The following is a 21,646-nucleotide window of genomic DNA, read 5'->3' as shown; positions in this document are numbered from 1 at the left end:
TGAGTCTGAGACGCCTGTCTTAGATTCTTCCTCTAGGCTCCTGACAAAGGAGATATTTGTCTAGCGTTATAATGCAGAAAGAGTTTAGATACTGTGTTGAAATAAGAGATTGGGCCAGGCTGCTGAGTTCAGATGCAAAGCCAGTAATGTCCAGATTTGAGACATTGTTTTGATTTGGGCCCATTTTTCATTAAAATATTTTAAAATATATATGTTTTTCTTTACTGACATGTCAAGGGAAAAAAAAAGGAAAATACAGACTAACACTACCCCCTGACACTACAAGCCAGATGTTTAAATTAAGACAGCACTTGTTATTACTGATATCAGGAATTACACCTTGCAGGCAATATGCACGAAGGGCATGGGGTGAGATTCTCATTGACCCCTCTCTGCTTCCATGGAAGTCTCTGATGCATCTACCACTGACTCCAATGGGAGCAGAGTACTTAGACTATCACTGGTTGCTTTTGAAAATCCACCCTCAACTTTTTTCAGAGTAACAGCTGTGTTAGTCTGTATTCGCAAAAAGAAAAGGAGTACTTGTGGCACCTTAGAGACTAACCAATTTATTTGAGCATGAGCTTTCGTGAGCCTCAACTTTTTGTTATACATGCTGACTTTGGAGGTTAAACGGTAAGTGGGAGTCTGTGTTACATATCTCATTGGTAGAAGACGACTGGGAAGCTTTATGACAGAGTGTTAGAAATACATCCAATTCATGATCACTATACTTTTTCAAAAACAAATTTTCAAATAGACTTTACGGGACATCAAAGCATCTCCATAAAGCAGATTTAGCTAAGCATAACAATAGCTGAAGAGGCTGCCAGCCATCAGCTAATCTTCAGGACCAATCCAGAGTTTTGGCTGAAATACTTTTGAAGACCCAAGATTTCATGTGGCACTAAATCATAATCCTGTTACTTGAAATAAGAACAGCCATACTGGGTCAGATCAAAGGTCCATCTAACCCAGTATCCTGTCTTCTGGCAGTGGCCAATGCCAGGTGCCCGAGAGGGAATGAACAGAACAGATAATCATCAAGTGATCCATCCCCTGTCGCCCATTCCCACAACAAAAAGGCAGTCCCCTACTTTTGTTCATGTTTTTCCAATATCTGTGCTCTGAATCCAAGCCTCACATATCCCCCCTTCTCACCTACTCCTCCATCAAGCTCCGTTGAGCTCTTCACTCTATGAGATGTTTCAGGACTGCTACTGCCCCTGCTAGTTCTCCGTGGATAGGTAGGACTTTTCTTCCTTCCTTGACCACCGCTTTAGCACATTCACTACACGTTACTCCTTGTCTACAGCAGGCACACAAGGTGGGGGATGTGGGAAGAGCCCAGATATTTGGTCGTTGCAATTCAAATAGTTGTTTAGGCCTATAGTTTCAAAAGTTGTCACTAATCTTGGGGTCCTCAGTTTTTCAGTGCCCATCTTCAGGAAGTGAAGATACAATGAAGTACATTAAAAAAAAGCAGGCACCTAAAATTAGTGGCCACTTTTGACCATTTTGAGTCTAACTTTCCAATCTGCACTGCTGGCATTGTTGGGACACATGCAAATGCTGGACATCTGCACACACAAATAAATATACAATAAATAAAAATTGGGTGCATATGTAGGTATTGTTTTGAGGTTCCCTTGAAAATGTGCTTTGTTTTTCAATATAGATTTGGCAAATAATAAGAAATCACAGAGATAATCATGCCTAGATTTAACATGTATATTTCATAAAATGAATACATCAATTCTTGCCTGAATTGACCATGCTGTTGCTGAGATTATAATAAAATACACTTGGTCCTCCAGAGCACAAATTGAGAAACTTCCCCTGGTAGCAATTAATCTTTCACTTTCCCAAAGCTTGTATGGGTTCAAGAGTCTATTTGCAGGACATGACACTGCTTTCTCAGTTTGCTGCAACAAATCTGGAGAACTGACAGTCTCCCTGACAAACAAGACAAGCTTTCAGTTCACAGGTTCAAACATATTGTGCTCTAGCAGATGTATATACTACGCAAAAGAAAAGTGTTATCTGAAGTGGAACAGGTGGTACATTTCAGCTACTCACCAGGGATTATGACAAAAGAGAGAGAGAAGGAGAAAAAGAAAGAGAGGACCAAGTTGAAAGAAAATCCAGTGTCACTGACAAATATACGTATTACTAGTGTATTTACCTTTGGCTGGGGTAAAGGCATGGCAATTTGTGCTGTACTGGGTCAGGTTATTATTTTGGAAAGGCATTTGGCCATTGTATTCCACACTCTTTGCTCAAAAGGAATTCTAAAGGGATTTGCTTTCTCTTGTTTCATGAGCCTCACATTTTCATACTGACCTAAGTGGATGCACACCAGCTGGCCATGTCCATCACTGCAGCCACGTCTGAGAATTCCTGATTATAGTTAGATCCCATACACTCCGCAGCAGAGACGGTCATTAACTGAGGCACTTTGTAACAAACCATGGTTTAAAATGAAACCGGCAGGGAACTCAATGCACTTTGCCTAAAGGAGCCTTGTATGATTCTGGATTAACCATGAAAGACTTAATGAACATTCCACTCGTACATATCTTCACCCTGGCGGCCTTCAGCTTAGCTGAAAAACTTCCAAAAGGTTTGTTTAAACAGCCTTCATCTTCTCCTAGCTTTTGTGACTGATTAAGGAGTTTTTATAAGGACAGGCAAGGCTTGAAGGGGGGACCCTTGTGTCAATACTGAAAACTGTATAAATGTAAGGCTTTCAGTTTCACTAGTTTGGTCATTTCTCTATTGTCTTTAGAGGATAACAATGAAATAATCCTGCATTTATACCTAAAGCTGAAGGTTGTTTATTTACAAATAGCACTTAGTGTCACTGTAATGGGCAAGGATGTTCTTTGGGTCCAGTTTGCGTGGGATGGGTGTTGTCATGTCAAAGAAAGCTCCTAAGACTTAGCTGCTGACTGGTATACTATGTGTTAGGGTCAAAAGTTTTATGATATTCTTGTGCATCTATGTATGTATATGTATAAATCATATTTGTATATATAATGCATATACATGTGTATATATAAAATGCCTACAAAATGCATGTATATATATATATACACATACACATGTATCATATATTAATATCATATGTCATTTATATTATACATACACACACACACACCAATATGAGATTCTAAAAATCTGTTCAGAAAATTCTGAGAGATGCAAATGCAACTTTATTGTAATGGGAACTGAAGCTTTACCATATGGGAACCCAACTGTCAGCCAGGTAAATGTAACTTTTTTATTTTTCCATATTGATTATTAGGACTGGATCAAAATATACCATAAACTACACTCTCTGTGGACAAAGAAATTTAACCCAAGAGGAAGCTGCTAGTCACTTATTATGCCAATAGCTCTGCCCAAGTCAAGATTAATACCTATAACCGGTGATCAGACTGTTTTCCTTGCTTTCCAAATTTATTGACATGGAAATTGGCCCCAAGGTTTTGTATTAAGGCAGCAACACTAGATAAGGCTCGGGAAGAGCATGGTAGATAGTAGCAAGACTGGAGAGACAAGAAAACAAAAAGAGATAGAAGTGATTTTTCTGATACCATCATGCAATGAAGAGACATCTGCCCTTTCATGAAACATCTGCACTGGATTTTCTCTTTAAGAAAGCTAAACATCATGTTCATGTCAATTGTCTTGTTTCATGAGAGAGTCTGAACATGTGAATGCAACCAAGTGTGCTGAAAAGACCACAAAGTAATATTTTGGTAGGTTTTGCAGCAAAGCTGGACCAGCAATGGTCAGAAATACGCACAAGAGAAGTTCATAGTTAGAGAAGTTTCACTATTTCCAAGAGTCTACAATTCTGGAATGGGGGTAAATTTTATTTTTCTGTTTCATTTGTTCACTTAAAAAAGTTTAAATTTAAAAATAAAAAACAATCCAGTACTAACTGATGGACTGCACTTAGAACAGGGTCCACTATCTTCTCAATGAAAGTAACAAACACTAGAAACTTTTAATATTGACCGTGAATCCTTTTACTATTTCCTAAACTTACAATTGATGCCCAGGAAAATGGCACCTGAATGGCCTTAAGGATGGAGCAGTTATATGTCTTGTTGTGCTAGTTAAAGTTATACTTGTTATCTAAAAATATCAGGGCATAGTCTTGACTGACCTGAGTGCCGCAGCATGCAAAAGTCTTGGCCGGTTTCTCAATCCAAGGCACAAGGTACTATGCATTTTTCTCACTTAATTTAACCATTGGCAATATGGACACCATTGGATTTGATGTGATTTTCTGTCTGGGAAAGCATTGGTTCTCATCAAAACCAGGACTTTTTTTATGTCAATCTCTAAATAAGCACCGGTCACTGCCATTTTGGAGATCTCTCTCTGGACAGAAACAAAATGGTGGCACGGCCCACAAATTACTGCGTCACACAAACACACCAAGTACTTCTTGGACCTGTGTCTTTCTTTTCTCTTATCCTAGCAAAATAATATTTACTCAATCTTCTCTATTATCCCAACATTAAATTTTAATATGGGAAAATAAAAAAGATAGGAAGGAAAGTGCAGGATACTCCCAGTTATTAACATTATGGTTATAAAGGCTTAGAAAGCAACAGAGGGCACTGTTAACAAGTTTTCCTTTAACTGTTTTTCTGATTGGTAAAATATTAGTTGTATGGATGCCATTCCCTTTACATATAAGGGTTAATCCTGCTCTGAGAGTTATGCCATTAATTTGAATGGGAGCTGGATTAGGCCCAAAAGCATAATAGCGCTAGTGCCAATGGTATCTTATCTACCAATAAAAAGATAAAATAAAACTCTTTAATTGTGCCCATTATATCTGTTTACTCCCTGACTCTGAGGGATCTTGTTTTGCCTGATGAGCAAAGTACTATCAATAATACATCCAGTAGATCAGCTGTTACTGCTTTCTCCCTCAACATAGCTACATTTAGCTCATGAATACAATCAGTATGCAGTATACAATATGCATTTGAGTTAATTCATTAATTAAAGTAGCTTGAGATCAAAATGCACCTTTCCACAGCTCTAGGCACGCCAACATAAATTAAAATATCGCATACAAGACAGCCATTGCAACCGATCCATCCCATAATAGAACCCAGCTATAAAATCTGATTCACAAAATAACTAAACCCTCTTTAAAATGAACAGACTTAGGGCAGAAAACGTACTAGCAATAATAAAGGACTTCAAAAAGTGCCTATAGTGTGTTTTCTCTAACATTTCAACACAGTTTTTTTCTTGGCATCTTTTTCAATAGGACCTGGAGTGAAATCCTGGCTTCACTGAAGTCAGTGATAAAACTCCCATTGACCTCAGTGGGGCCAGGATTTTAACCCAGCTGTAACACTTGCGAACAAGGAGGAAGGGACTTCTTATGCAGTAATAAACACACACCCTGCATACTTTAAAGCAGTGATAACCTGATGCAACTATCTTGTTTCTTTTAGCTGCAGAATTATGATTTGTTTTTCACATATATGTAATTACTGATTACTATGAGCAGTTTGCAGTCATATTGAAAAGAAATGTTATTAGCAGAGACATGTTTTAGTAGCAATTTTCAAAAATACTGGACTATGACATGAACTTGAAAGATATAGTTAGCACGAAGGGCCTGAGTCTCCTCAGTTTTACTCCAGTTGGACTCCATAACACCAATGGAATCCTAAGTTACACCCAGGTAAGTGAGAAAAGAAGCAGGCACAAATTCTGTACTATACCATCTAAATATTCTGTCTCATTTGTACTGGAGTGCCTCACATTGCCATATGTTTTTGGTGCATTTTAGTGCTCAGGAATATTTAAGATTGAGTGTATTGGCTACAGAGGAAGCAGACATAGTGTAGGCAAACATTTTTCCACCAAGAAACATCAAAATGTAGCAGAGATCTCTGCAGTAAACACAGTATATCTATTTAGTAATGTATGTGCGGGAAAGGTAATTTTCTTTGTACTGTTTAAAGGTCACTGGAATTTCTCTTGTTGCTCCTTCATGTTCACTGCAGTATTTCACAGAGAAGCAGACGGCTAGTTCAAATATAGGCACAGCTGTCAATGAAATCCAGTGTACCGAGTACTGGATGTACGTCTCTACCAGTCATACATTAAGAGTTACTGGTTGTGTATCTTTGGTTGCAGGGATCACCATGGGGAGGGAACATAATTATGAGAGGTACCTTTTGATCGCTACCAACTATGCTTCAGCTTTTACCAAGTGGCATGGAAAATACCTTTCCAAAGATAAAGCAGCATTTCAGTTGATGATGGGTGCCCAATAATAAATGTAAGCGATAGTTATTTATCATCCACATCACACTGGGCACGAGCTGATTAAGGAAAAAGAAACAAGAGGTTGTGTGTCAGTCAGGCTGTAGTACTGACGTACCTCAGGGGAATTTATAAACTATCCCTATGCCAATAATAGTATTACACATTTAAAAAAAAATGAAGAAATCCAGAAAAACTGAAACAGACTGCATTCATGACACGGATTCCTGAAGCTCACATATTTTGACATCAATGGCGCACCACCTTACACACTCACACGAGGGTGTCAAGGAGCCCCCTTATTCCCACATATGGATCCAGCATTGCTGGTCCGTGCAAGGATGAGCAGCTGCTGTAGGGGCCACTAGTTCCCCTCGTGTAGGCAAGTAGTGTGTAAAGCCGAGGATCTGCCCCCCGCCCCCCAACATGCCAGCCACTGCTGTTGAGCAGGCATGGAGGGGGAAGCAGGGACTGAACTGTGACTCTTTGAATCACACCAGGTTTGGGGTAACTTCATGGACTATCCCTTAGAGAGTTTAAGAAAAAAAACAAAACAAAACCATGATAAAGAGACCAGGTAATAAGTGCCCATGGAAACCTCAGTTCAACTGTTCTAGTGCAGGAGGCCCCGTGTGTACTGGAAGAGCGTGCAGATTTGCGAGTGATGAGGATGCAGAGAATTGCCAGCCCCACTAGCCAGTTATAAGTGGCCTAGTTCTGTGTCAGAGAATTACTGAATTCCAGGGAAGGGGTTGGGAGGTGACCCCACTTACATTGACTCTGCACAGCAGCGGAGTCCCATTGGTTTGTGCCCGTGAAGTCAACAGGCAATTTGATGATTTTGCAGACATTGCTCAGAAGAAACCCAGGCCTGAAATCGCATGTTTTCTCCCCTTCTTTCTGTAGCTCCCTTTATCAATATTCCTCTGGAAACCGTGGACGCATTAGTAGAAGAGGTTGCTAAATTCATGTGTGTAGTGGACTCCAATCCTGAGCCAGAGATTACCTGGACACGTAACAACATTCCCATCAGGTAAGTATGAAGTACTATGACAGCTCAAGGGGACACTGATTAATCTAGAATCAAACCAAAACTAAAAGTTTCAATTCAGTTCAACCATCCAAACTGAAATATTTCGATTCCAGAATGTCAAAACATTTCATTTGTTAGGAAATGTTGAAACAAAATGTTTGGAATCACAATTTTTAGGCTGGTTTCAGAGTAGCAGCCGTGTTAGTCTGTATTCGCAAAAAGAAAAGGAGTACTTGTGGCACCTTAGAGACTAACCAATTTATTTGAGCATGAGCTTTCGTGAGCTACAGCTCACTTCATCGGATGCATTCAGTGGAAAATACAGTGGGGAGATTTCGAAAGCTTATGCTCAAATACATTTGTTAATTTTTAGTCTATTTCCATTCCATAAAACGTGTGGATATTTCGACTTCTTATCCCAGTCAGGATTAAAACAAATTTGGAAATACCAGAATTTTCTGCAGGATGAAAATTCTGATTTCCCACCAGCTCTACTAAAATGTAATACCGAGGAACACAGCAGGACGTAAAATTTGTAGGGCTGAACTGAAAACTATGGATGAAAAGCACCAGCAGAGTGCCAAGTATGTCCCTCTTTAGCATGTCCTTGATAGAACAGCAATGTCACAAGCTGTGATCCTGTAATAGGGAAATAAATGAGGTTACCTGTTGTGATTCCAGACAAATTACTGGATCAGATTTTTTGGCAGGAGAATCACAAGCGTTTTCCTATGAAAAAGACATTTGTGACAGCAGAAAGAAATGTTGCCTAGGTGCATTTTGGTGAAAATCTGTCGTGAGGGGAAAAATGAGCAGAAACAACATGTGCGGGAGTTCTGTACGTTAGAACACGGCACAGATGGGATGCATTAGCAGATGCTTTTTAAGATAGTCCCAGAGTGCTCGGAGCATAGTAGCTGAGTACACTATTCCATTTTGTGGTAACAGATGGGAGAAATAAAGTGCCTAGGTATTCATATATGCTTCATAGGGTTGTTATGTAGGTTCCTGGAGCCATATCTCCATTAAATATATTTGCAGACAGACAGCTACCTGTGCCAATGCTTGTCAGATTTTGTGCACAAGTCAGTATGACATTTGTTGTGTATCCTTGTGCCACCATTTTGGGAGGAGTCAGTTTTTTTTTCAGGGGGAAACAAGTGTATGAGCAGCATCAGCCAATGGGGGAGCACTGGGATGGTTTCTGTCTCAAGGAGTGAGGCAGGATGTTTCTCTGAGGTCTGCTCAGAGCCTGTGACTATGCCCCTTTATGTGGTACAGCCTGTTCTCCTCAACTCACTGGTCCTGCTCTAAGAGCCTGCGTAGAGTCCTTTCTTCTCCTTTTGGGGCCTCATGCAGTCACAACACTCCCACTGCACAAGCCATGTTGAGAAGGAAAGTGTCCTTGCATTCTCCCCCACTCTGCCCCCGAGTCTGGCCCAGAGAGAGATGCTTACTTAGGCATCGAGCTTGTTAAAATATTTTCACACGAAACTCCCACTGACTTCAGTGGGAAAACGAATCTGCACTAGACCCAGTGCTGACTAGTAACTTTGTGGACTAGCGAGTGCTGGGGGTGGAGCACTCTAAGGGTCCTGGCCGCGTGTCAGGGTATTATTGTGTGTCAGGTTTTTGGGTGTGGCCCAAGATTCTACATTTTAAGAAAACAGTTTTGCTTCATTGGGGTGAGCTAGTTAAAGGGAGGGTAAGACTATGACTGGTTTTATTTGGGGATTATTATTTATTATTTAGTGCTCACAGGGCGCTTGGCACTGTACAGCACACAGAACGTGCCAAGAGTGCTAATCCACAGTGCCACGCACTGATGCTTAATACTGGTGGAAGAGATATCGGACAGGGAGTCAGGAAATCGGTCGTCTGTTCCCATCTCTGCCATGAGCGTCTTGCCTGAACTTGGGTGATCCTATTCTTAGTCATATTGGAGTTATTTTCAATGTGGTCATGTGGGTGTATATCAGAGCAGAATTTGATCCTTGTTATTCTTTAGGTCTCATTTCTGTATACGTTAGAACTAATTTCCCTATACGGCCCTACACATTTGAATTTGAAGGAGCAGTCATATGACTGAGTCTATTGCTGGCTATGCCACCACAGATTTCTTGTATAACTCTAAGAAAGCAATTAACTCTGTTCCTTAGTTTAGCCATTTACAGAACAGGGATGACGTTTCTCTGATGAAAGGGAGTGTTGCAAGACTTCATTCATTTGTGTTTTCAAAGTACTTTGTGAACCTTGCATAGAAAATGTTCTGTAATAGCAAAGTAGTATTATTCCTGCCTTGTGAACATAGTAATAGATTAAAACAAGGTTTCTTTGTATTGTACACTGTCACACATCATTCACTACCTACCAAAGCATCATCTAAAGAAGAATGATGTGCTGTGCTTTGGAAACTGTTCATTTCAGGGTGGTAGGGAATATTACTGTTGTTGCTATGGTTACATTTTGCAGACAATCTCTTGCAAAGGTAAAAAATAGTCCATCCACTTTTAACCTTGGATCAGGCAAATTCCTTTACATTCTCTGTTTCACATTCTTGATCCTCCCTTGATTCTCTTTCAGCGATGGGAAATTTCATTTTGTTTAAAAATAATCTGTATATAAATAAAGTGAGACCTGTTTTAATTGTGTAATTTGTACATTACTCAGGATCTGCTTGAGGATGACTTCTGAGAAATACTCACGAGACTCCAGACAGGTCATTACTGCAGGCAGATTTGACTGTTTGTGCGACCATTTTAGAATATTAAAAAAAAGTCCTATCAATCTGTTTAAAACTGCATATGTATATCCACACAAGATTTTAGAATTCATGCTTCAGTGACTGCAGGAGAACTGTCCTCTTTAGCCCAAATCTCAATCCTGCAAGAATTGTACTAAAGCCCCCAAACTGTGCCAAGCATCTTGCAGAACAAGGGCCTAAATCCGCATGAATAGAATCTTCAGATCAAACAACCTATCTTCTAGTTCCTTCTCCATCAATAAAACTAACATTGAAGGGAGAAACAGCCTGGGGGATGCCATTTATACATCAGGACTGGGGTCACATCATCCCCAACCCCCAATCCTTACAGGTCCACACACCTTCTCTGAGAGTATACAGAAAAGTAGACACTAAGTGGTACACTATCTCCTTCTCCAATAACTCAAATCACCTTCCCAAAAGGTGTATCACTTTGATACTAAATTAGACAGAGCATGCCTGTTTTACACAACTGCCAAAAAATCCTCTAAAAGCCTATTTTTGTGCGACCAAGCACATCAGTTGCTTTGTTCTTCTCCTGGTGTTTCTGCAGCAGAAACAAAATAGCTTTCTCCAGAGCAGTCCTGACATTCAGGGTCTGTGCTGGTGGATACAAAGTTTTGGCATGAAGACAGGGCATTATATAAACTGAAACTATTTCAACTAACTACACTCCAAACTCAGGGAGGGAGAAATATTTGCTAAATGGAAAAGAACCAAATCAATGGATTTGTAAAAAAATAAAACGTCACAGACGCTAATTGTTACACACAATACATATTAATTATTTTATTTTTGAAAGCTTCTTCCCTTGCCAAGGCTCAAGGACACTGGACAGACAGGTAACTTCAAAACAAAACAATATGTAAACAATTGAATGCAATGGGAACAGTGCCAGAATAAGGACTGATGAGATTAGATTGCATGCAGCTCCTTATGTATTCCTTGTTTTCTAGGGTCACCGAATATTGACATATATAGTAGAGTTTTCTGCCTTTAGTTAGCTGCTGGCCAACTAACTCAAGGTAGCTAATACATTCGTAAAGCACAGTGTAAAGCCACACATGTTTGCTTTAGGACCTGCAGTATAAACTTCAACTATGCAGACATTACTTGGGGTAGCATTTCCAACATAAAACTCGATAGACTAGGGTCATAGGTTAGAATCCTGAACAACAGGAATCCACTGCTTTGCACCCTGTGTGGTTGTTTACACCTGGGTGAGTGTAGAATGCTCCCATTCTGATTTTGTAGTATTTTCCCACTCCCCTTGCACATGTGTAAATGATGATACAAGGTGCCAGCCAGCGGAGAGCTATGCCTCGTGCTTTTATAGCATTTTCACTCCAAGAATCAGGATGGGCTTTACAAACAGCACCGAATTCAGTCTCACAACAATCCCGTGAGGTAAGGAAGGGTCATTATTTCCTTTCTATGCTTAAGGAAAGTGAAGCACTGAGCAGGTAAGGTTACGTTTTTGAAAGACATTGCCTTAATTATTGGAGGCCCACTCTGCAACAAATGGGGCCTGATTATCAGAGGTACTGTTGAGTACCCAATGGCGTTGTGGCTACTCAGTACCTCTGAAAATCATGTCCTTGAAAATTAGGGCCTAACGCCCACATCCTCAAAGGCATCTAGGTCATTTCAATTGATTTCAAATGGGAGTTAGGTGCCTAAATATCTCTGAGGATTTAAGCCTACGTGACTTGCGTAAAGTCACATAGGAAGTCAGTAACAGGCATACAGAACCAGATCTCCTGACTCTTATTCCTGTGCTTTAGCCATAAAACCGTCCTTCCTGAGCGCTATTTAGGGTTTGTATCTTTCACCCTACTTTGTAAACTCCTACATTTTCCTAGGGAGAACTAGGAAAGGCAACTAACCAACATCCTGAAACTATTTATTGGCAGTTATGACATGTCAGTGTGTGCTAGATGGGTTTATTTAAATTGTGGTTACACAGAACAGCTGAGCATAAAAACTTTCCATTTGCTCACCTCCTGCTTCATTGTCCAACCAAAGCAGTAGTGTGGAAGCTTTCCTGGTACTCAGACAGCCAAGATAGTTTTATAATGCTGCCAGGGCAGTTCTGGTAACATGTCTAATTCTCAGTAAACCCACTGAAGTGTAGCTACTCACGACATGTATCTGGCCAGCATACAGATCACACTGCAAAGCTTAGTTTGATTAAATTGCTATCCTTGAAAAATACTGCTTTAGTCTCATAGCATCTTCTGCTATGGCTGGCACAGTCTCCAAAACATATACACTAAATCACACACCTATTCTACAATGCAGAAATCTGTATTGACTGCATCAGACTCTGTTATTTTTCTGCTTTGTACTTTACTGTCCCATACAGGGGCAGCTTGTGCCCACTGATTTTAAGCCCTCGCGATAAGGGTTTGATTACTTGCTCAACACAGCTCTCTGGCTGTACTGCATCATGTGAACTAATGGCACTGTGTGAGTGATTAATAAAAATAAGTACAAAAATCTGTGATGTACCATTGTTCTGTGACAGCCATAAGGGATGCAGTAAAAAGGGAAAATGATCAAAAATAAATTATTCATATATTATGTATTCATATAATTATATTGTATTATATATTACATTTAGTGCTGATTAATCACAATTAACTCACGATTAACTAAAAAAATTAACTGCGATTAACAAAACTAATCACAATTAATCGCACTGTTAAACAATAGAATACCAACTGAAATTTATTAAATATTTTTGGATATTTTTCTACATTTTCAATTATATTGTATTCTGTGTTGTAATAGAAATCAAAGTGTACAGTGCTCACTTTATATTTTTTTTATTACAAATATTTGCACTGTGAAATGATAAACAAAAGAAATTGTATTTTTCAATTCATCTAAGTACTGTAGTGCAATCTCTCTATCATGAAAGTGTAACTTACAAATGTAGATTTTTTTTGTCACATAACTGCACTCAAAAACAAAACAATGTAAAACTTTAGAGTCTCAGTCCCACTTCTTGTTCAGCCAATTGCTAAGACAAATAAGTTTGTTTACATTTAGGGGAGATACTGCTGACTGCTTCTTATTTACAATGTCACCTGACAGTGAGAACAGTACTTCGCATGACACTTTTGTAGCCGGCGTTACAAGGTATTTATGTGCCAGATATGCAAAACATTCATTTGTCTCTTCATGCTTCGGCCACCATTCCAGAGGACATGCTTCCATGCTGATGATGCTCGGTAAAAAAATAATGTATTAACGAAATTTGCGACTGAACTCCTTGGGGAAGAACTGTATGTCTCCTGTTCTGTTTCACCTGCATTCTGCCATATATTTCATGTTATACCAGTCTCAGATGATGACCCAGTACATGTTCATTTTAAGATCACTTTCACAGCAGATCTGACAAAATGCAAAGAAGGTATCACTGTAAGATTTCTATAGATAGCTACAGCACTCGAACCAAGGTTTAAGAATCTGAAGTGCCTTCCAAAATGTGAGAGGGATGAGGTGTGGAGAATGCTTTCAGAAGTCTTAAAAGAACAGAAACTACAGAACCCGAACCAAAGAAAATCAACCTTCTGCTGGTGGCACCTAACTCAGATGATGAAAATAAACATGCGTCGGTCCGCTCTGCTTTGGATCGTTATCAAGCAGAACCCGTCATCAGCATGGATGCATATATTCTGGAATGGTGGTTGAAGCATGAAGGGACATATGAATCTTTAGTGCATCTGGCACGTAAATATCTTGCGATGCCAGCTACAACAGTGCCATGTGAACACCTGTTATCACTTTAAGGTGACATTGTAAACAAGATGTGGGCAGCATTATCTCCTGCAAATTGTAACCAGACTTGTTTGTCTGAGCAATTGGCTGAAGTAGGACTGAGTGGACTTGTAGGTTCTAAAGTTTTATATTGTTTTATTTTGAATGCAGTTTTTTTTGTACATAATTCTACATTTGTAAGTTCAACTTTCATTATAAATAGATTGCACTACAGTACTTGTATTAGGTTAATTGAAATATACATTTCTTTTGTTTTTTACAGTGCAAATATTTGTAATAAAAATAAATATAAAGTGAGCACAGTACACCTTGTATTCTGTTGTAATTGAAATCAATATATTTGAAAATGTAGAAAAAGTCCAAAAATAGTTAAATAAATGGTATTATATTATTAACAGTAAGATTAATTGTGCAATTAATCACAATTAATTTTTGATAGCTTGACAGCCCTAGTTATAATTAATTACATATGCAGTGACAACCATCCCAATTGTGTCTCCTGTATGCTACTGGTAATTTTCTTTTATATTTTGCTCTCATTTAGATTCTGATCCTGAGCCTATTGAAATAAATGGCAAAGCTTACACTGATATCAGTAAGATCAGGCTCTTACAGAGCTACACACTGAGGATCCAATCTTGATCCCTTTGAAATCTATAGTAAAACTCCCATTGCCTTCAGTGGGGTCCAAAGTTCACTCCTGGGCTTCATTCACTTCAACAGAGTTAGTCTGGATTTACACAGGTGCAACTGAGAGCAGAGATAGCTCCTTATGCTTAAAGGTGGGTTTAGAGGTATCTAACTTCACGTTTGGAAAGCTGAGCCTATAAAATCTTAAATGGTGAATTTAGACTTATGATGCAAAATGTTTTAAACATTAAATGAAAACAGGGCAAATAAGGCTTTGGGGGTTTAAGCCTGCTTGGCAGAAGAACCCCTCTTTCAGTGACATTTGACAGAAGCAAAGGGCTGTTTTCAGGAACGCAGTTGTAAAAGGTCACAGAAAGATGTAAAACTCATAAACTTATGGCTATAGGATATTTGATGCAATCCGGAGAAATCTTGCACCATTAAAGTGACTGCAAAGTTTGTTATATTTTGCAGTTTTGCAAGGAAAACCACAAAACAGCCCCTTCCTCTCCCCTAGGAATTTTGTATTGCTACACAATAGTTAGTCTAGCAGACCACTTCTCCTTCCAAAACATGGAAATCTTCACAGCCTTGTGGTGGCCTTAGGAATTTCCTTTCCTTTGCTAAGACCAATGGGCCAGATCCAGTTGTCATTTAAGTTATAACCACATTCAGATCTTGTAGTCCTTATTAGAGATGGATGGCAAATTTTTATTCTCATGAAAAATTACCAAAATTTTTTTTTTCTGGTTTAAAACAAAATAAAAACTGTTTTGGATGCCAGAAACTTAAAATTGCTTGGCTTTTTCTTACTCAAAACCTGAACAATTTTGACAAAACAAACATCTTTTCACAAAAATTTCCATTTAGTTGAAAAGACACTGTTTGTCCAAAAGCTGTGATGAAATATTTTCAACCAGGTATAGCTCTTATACAGACAAATCCTCATCGAAGTCAAATGCCCCTCAGCTACACTCAAACTATGACTTAGTTTGGTGAAGACTACTGGAGATTCAAGTGGATGCAAGGTTCTGTGCTTGTCTATCCACTTCAGGATAATAGTCCTAGATACTCAACACCTATATTTCACAGTGACTGATATTATAGAAATACCACAGATTAGATAAAAGAGTGTTCAGAACTGCTACTAAATTGGTATCATTACATTTAGAAGTTTCACCATTTTACGAACCACGAGACAAAGCTAAACTTGAAGTGGGTTTGATGACTCGGAATGAGTTCAGATTTATACTGTACATCTTCTGCTCTTACCAGTGTGTCACTGTATCCTGCAGGCTGTTTGATACACGATACAGCATACGAGAAAATGGGCAGCTTCTGACCATTCTCAGCGTAGAGGACAGCGATGACGGAGTATATTGCTGCTCAGCTGACAATGGAGTTGGAATGCCTGCAAGAAGCTGTGGGGCTTTACAGGTGAAAATGAGTAAGTGGGAGGAGCCCTTTCAACACAATTAAACTGAGTAGATGATAAAAGCTGATCTCTCCTTTTGAATTAATCTAGCAGACACTTAGGACTCCATTCTGCTGCTATTTGTGTAAGGGGACTGTTGCCCCCTTACTAACATTCAGTGGGGGTGTTTCGGTTGGCTAGCTCCCAGTACTAAAAGGGGAAGGGTCTATGGGGAATCAGGACCCTGAGACTGATAGTCCCCAGGAACAATGGGGAGAGGCCAGTGCTCCAGGTCAGCCTGAATGACAGGGTGGGCAGGCTAATCAGAGAGTCAGGAGGCCCCGTCCTCCGTGTGAGCTGGAATTGCCTGGGTCAGACAAAGTGGGGCCGAGCTAAGGAGAAAGCAGGGGCCCAAGCTAAGCTGGGGAGCAGAGCTGTGCCAAATCCAGAGGGACCAGAAAAGCAGCCCAGAGAGAGCAGACCCTGTGCTGGGAGCAGAGCTGCAGCCCCAAAGCCAGAGGCACAGCCCAGAGAGAGCAGACTTGCCCTGGGAGCAGAGCTGCAGCAACCAGAGCCAGAGGGGCCAGAAAAGCAGCCCAAGAAGCAGGTCAGTGCTGGGAGCAGAGTCACAGAAGCAGCCTGCAGAGCAGACCTGTCCTGGGAGCAGAGCTGCAGCAACCAGAGGCAGAGGGGTCAGAGAAGCAGCCCAGGGAGCTGGAGGCAGAGCAACAGCAGCTGTGCAGAGACCGAGTGGTGGAGCTAGGGCTGGAGCAGTCCGGAGCTGGATGCGATGAGCAGCTGGGGAGAGCGAGGGGGACCCTGGGCAGTGGGCCCAGCACAGGGAGACGCCTCAGCTAAGAGGCTCTGCAGGCCAGGCTTGGATCGTAACCCCGACAGGGCGGGGGTAACACTGGGAAGAAGGGTCCTACCACTTAGAGCCTGAGAGCATGTGACCACCACCAGAGCAAGTGTCCAACCCACAGCATCCCTGCAGCACAGCTAGGGCCTGAGAAGAAGGCCTGGGACTTACAAGGAACAGACTGTGAACTGCCCTGACGTTCCAGGGACACTGTTTGTGATGTTCCCTGCCACAGAGCGGGTTGATATGTTTCCTTTAACCTTTCCCATTTTTCCTTATTCTTTTTAAAATTAATTGTTGATTAAATAACTTGCATTTGCTTTAAATTGTATGTAATGATCAGTGGGTCAGAGAAGTGCCCAGTGCAGAGAGAGTACCCCGGAGTGGGGACACCCTAGCCCCTGTCCTAGGTGACCACAGCAGGGTTGGGGGTCGAGCCCCCCCCAGGAATCCTGGGCCCAGCCTTGTTGGGGTTACGAGGACTCTGCCAGACAGGAGAGTGGAAAGGGAGCCCTCAAGGGCAGGGAGGCCACTGGGTAAAGGAAGTGGGAGTGAGGACTCAGATCCTTTTGCTAGCCCACTTCACTGGGGTAGTACAGAAGCCAGGAAAGCTCCCCACAGTAGTGGGACTATTCCCCCGCTTACATTTGGAGAAGAAAAAAAGAAGCTTTCTTTGCACAATACGGACAATTTACAGTTTCACATGATGCACTTTCGATTTTTGCATATCTGTATGCACACCTCTGGCTTTGCATGGGGTTTCTACATCTGGCAAATGTAGTCAGTGTTTCTTGCATACAAGTGACCATGTTTGGGTCTTTGCTTATGCATATGTGTTGACCATGTTCTTTGTTCTGACCATCCAATCCCTAATGAGTTCCCCAGCTATTTCTTGACAGACAATAATGGAAACCCTTACAGTACCTGGACGGAAAATGAGAGAGAGAAAAAATTAGCTGCCCAAGCTTCAGGCACCAAATGAAATTTCTATGGTATGTTCCTGTGACTCTCAAAACCGTAAAGTAGGGTAGGTTTATCTTTCCTGACTGACAACCATGGAAGACTGTTATAATGCTTTGCAGATCAAAAAGGCTATTCCTCCTTGGCTGACATTTTCACTGTGGAGCTCATCTAGGAAATTGCTGAGGACTCGTCTTAAGATCCACCCCCAATGGACGGAATGATGCCCCTACCACTGTGGCGCATCTCCACAGCACAACAGCAATGTGATGAGCGTCCTCTCACCCACTACGGAGGGGGACAGGAGTGCCCTATTCCGCACTGAATGGCGTAACCCACCATTCCCCAGCCCCCACGGTGGCAGGTTAGGTTTTTTTTAAAGAAATCCAAACAGCTGCCCCCGTTTCAGCAACCTTTGTGTGAATCAGAAGGCTGGACCTTGTTTATCATTTCCCGTCATACTGGCGTGTGAATTCACATTTAGCTACATCCCACTGACAAAAAATCTGAAGCAGCTTATTATCTGAAATATATTGTATTCATGGAAAGACTGTGCCTAGTTCTAGTCTGAAGGGACAATAGCAGATTAAAAAATAGTCATGGACCGAATCTTTAGCTAGTGTAAAGGGGAAGTAGAGAGGGACTGAGAGGAAGAGTCTATTTGAGAGTTGGGGGTGGGAAACCGGCAGCGTACAGGAGAAAAGAGATTGGAAGGAAGAGACTGTATGCATGAGGCAATGTGGGATCGTAGAGTCTTTCCACAGTTAGTCATCTCCACCACCAGGAACTACTCCAGTCCCCAAGTTAGATGAATTTTGTGACTTTTCTAAGAGAATGCAGCCAAACAGTACCAAACAAGCTATGGAGGCCTTGAAATATGTATAGAATATTGCCCCAAGGAGTTTCAGTCAAAGCCACTATCTTTTATTTTTGAAAAAAATATGTTGATTAGATGCAAACCAGGCACCTAGAGGTGAAAACCCAACTGGTTAATCACCTCATAGGAAACCTACCCACTGCTATTAAAAATAATCACGTAAATGTGAGAATGAGACCCAGACATGACAACCTCTGGAGAAGCCTCAGGAGAGACTACACAGCATACAGCCATATTCTTCAATTTCCCGTTCTTGCTTTATCTATAGGATCCTACACACTCTCACACCTAATAGGCGAAGAGTCCATCCACTAAGAGTCTGCTACCGGATACTTTAGAAGAGGAAGGCATAAAACCTTCATAATAAACCTAACTGTGCATTGCTGTGAAAATGTCTCCCTGACCCCATCTGGAGATCAGTTTGTGCCCTGAAGCACAAGGATTGCTAGCTTTCGCAACAGACAGTGTGTCTAACTATTGTAACTATGATGCTATTCTTATTCATGCAGGGCCGCATTTTGGCTCTTGCGGTGAGAAGCACGCTCTGGGAGGACTGGGAGGGAGTGATGCCAAAGTGGCAGTCCCCTAAAGCATTTTGCCCAAGCGCAGCTGTACACAGAGAGGGAGAACTGGGAAGGAGCCCACTGAGCAGTGGTACTTATGGTGAAAGGCACAGCATGCATTCTCCCTGTCGCTGCCTCTGTGTGCCATCCGGCCTCAGAGCCCTTTAAGATGACGAGCCTTTACTAGCCAAACAGTCCAGCGCTCAAGGGCACGCTGGGGATATAGTTTGGCTGCCTCCTATGTCAGCATGCTTGGAGGGAAGACAAAGTACTCCCTTCTTTGCTGTCCTCCACAAGTGCATCTACGCAGGGGCAGCCAGCCACACTTTGGTCCATAAGCACATCTTCCTTTCTGAAGTTACTACGTCTCATTTGTCTTATTATTTAATGTTAGCATGAGCTTTACTTATTGATGCCATTGGTATACCTGGTGCTGAATATCCTTCAGCCCTGAGTTCCACAAGATAATTATATGGCACTCCCAAGTATGTTCTGTTTGAGTACTATATGCTATTTGAGTACAGCATATCAGATAGCATGGCCCAGATCCTCACAGGGACTTAAACTCCGAAATTCCATTGAAATCAAGGGAAGTTAACTAAATAACCTTGAGGATCTGGCCCTGATTTATTCAGTATGGCCGATTCTCCCACACTTGTTCACCTTGAGTAGCACTATGCCCATGTTGCAATCAAAGTGGCTATTTGTGTAGTGACATACTACTCCACATGAGTATGAGGACCAGAATCTGCCTTTATGTGAAGGATTAAAAAACCCTTGGTAAAGCAATAAAGTAGCCCCTCTTAGCAATGTTGTGCATCAATCCTTCAAGTGCTGCTCCTTTAAACATAATCTTCCCTTGTATTTTAGTAACCAGATTTATTTCAGAGCAAAGTACAAATAAGCCCGCATCGTACTACGTGAGCACAGACTTTTTTATCCACAATCTCAAAAAGTCTTGAGCATTGCTCTATACATGTAGTTGTCCCTTCTTCATAGCTAGGGCCTGGTTCCTGCGAATACTTATACGCTTGAATAGCCCTGTTGAACTCAGTGGGAATAATCAGGTGCCTACAGTGATTTACATGTGTTTGCAAAATCAGAAGCTAGATTTGTAACTGCTATTACATATACGAGTATGAATGGGCATCTGTGAGTTAATGGGCCGGATCCTGAAGACTCTCTGCATGCAGACAACACATTAACATTAACAGGAGTTTTAGGCATGGGACGGTTGCAAAATTGGGCTCCAGGTTTGCTAACTATTGGTCTAATCCAGTGCCTACTGACATCAATGGGAGAGTTTTTGATGTCCATAGGCACTGGATTATAGCCATTATGAGAAAATAAATATCTTTGAAACCATTTTATTACTTATTTAGAATTAAATAAAAATGCTCCCAGAGAACATGGAAGACAAAACTTCAAATGTTTTAGAAAAACTGACACTAAGATTTTTTTTCAAAACTTAAAGTTTCCAAGGTCACGTTTACCTTCCAGGAACACAAAACTAAATGTACCCAAGTTAATCTTTCAGTTGCTCTGGGTTTTATCAGGCCCGCCGACAGCAATTCTGGGCTCCAGCGCAGAACAGTCAGTGGGCCCCCACGCACGCACAAGCCACATCCACGCAGACGCGGTCAGCCTGACATTTGGGCGGTTCTGTGCCTTGCTGGCTGGTGCCCAGTGAGCTGCCGGCTGTGCTGATGGGCATGCTCTTCTGGCATGGCCAAAGCTTCCACATGCCGGCCTGGTTGGGTTACCAACTAATTGCGAAAACCCAAAGACCCTTGCCCTGCCCCCTGTCCTGCCCCTTCACTGAGGCCATGCCATCTGCTCACTCCATCTCCCCTCCCTCTCTTGCTCGCTCTTCCCCCACCCTCACTCACTTTCACCAGGCTGGGGCAAGGGGTTGGGATGCAGGAGGGGGTGTGGGGTGCAGGCTCTGGGAGGGAGTTTGGGTGCGGGAGGGGGTTAGGGGGTTGGCGCTTACCTCAGGCAGCTCCCGAAAGTATCTGGCAGACCCCTCTGGCAACGTCTCCGGCCCATGGGAGTTGTGGAGTCAGCGCTCGGGGTGGGGGGGCAGCACAACAGAGACCCCCTACCCCGTCCAGGGGCTGTAGGGCTGTTCTGCTGCTTCTGGGAGCAGCGTGGAGTGAGGGCGGGCAGAAAGCCTGCCTTAGCTCCATTGCGTTGCCTGCGGTGACAGCCAGGGGCCCCCAGGCCCTTTTAAATTTCCTGGGCCCCTGGGCAGTTGCCCTCTTTGCCCCCTCATCGACAGGCCTGCTCAGATTATCCAAATGTTAATACTCCTGTCACACACCCTTCTTCTTGGGTTACAGATGGACCTGATCTAAAACTCTGCATTTGGACACACTGAGGAAGTCTGAATCCAGACCCAAACTTTCACAGTAAATGCTCTCTTTACAGTGGACAAAGCAAAAACCC

General features: G+C 41.8%; 1 protein-coding gene across 3 annotated transcripts in view; it reads left to right on the top strand.

The window, feature by feature from the left end:
* The first annotated feature begins 2,544 nt into the window (after window positions 1-2,544).
* Window positions 2,545-21,646, top strand: part of MUSK (muscle associated receptor tyrosine kinase) — an 88,866-nt gene continuing 69,764 nt past the window's right edge. For all 3 annotated transcript variants that reach the window (XM_077816484.1, XM_077816482.1, XM_077816481.1), the window contains exons 1-3: window positions 2,545-2,623; window positions 7,219-7,345; window positions 15,821-15,972. In XM_077816484.1, the coding sequence (XP_077672610.1) occupies window positions 2,545-2,623; window positions 7,219-7,345; window positions 15,821-15,972 (358 nt within the window). The remainder of the gene's footprint in view (window positions 2,624-7,218; window positions 7,346-15,820; window positions 15,973-21,646) is intronic.

This window comes from Eretmochelys imbricata, chromosome 5 (genome assembly GCF_965152235.1).
Source record: "Eretmochelys imbricata isolate rEreImb1 chromosome 5, rEreImb1.hap1, whole genome shotgun sequence".
NCBI lineage: Eukaryota > Metazoa > Chordata > Testudines > Cheloniidae > Eretmochelys > Eretmochelys imbricata.
The sequence above is the reverse complement of the archived record's forward strand: the minus strand, read 5'-3'. Positions and strand labels throughout refer to the sequence as shown.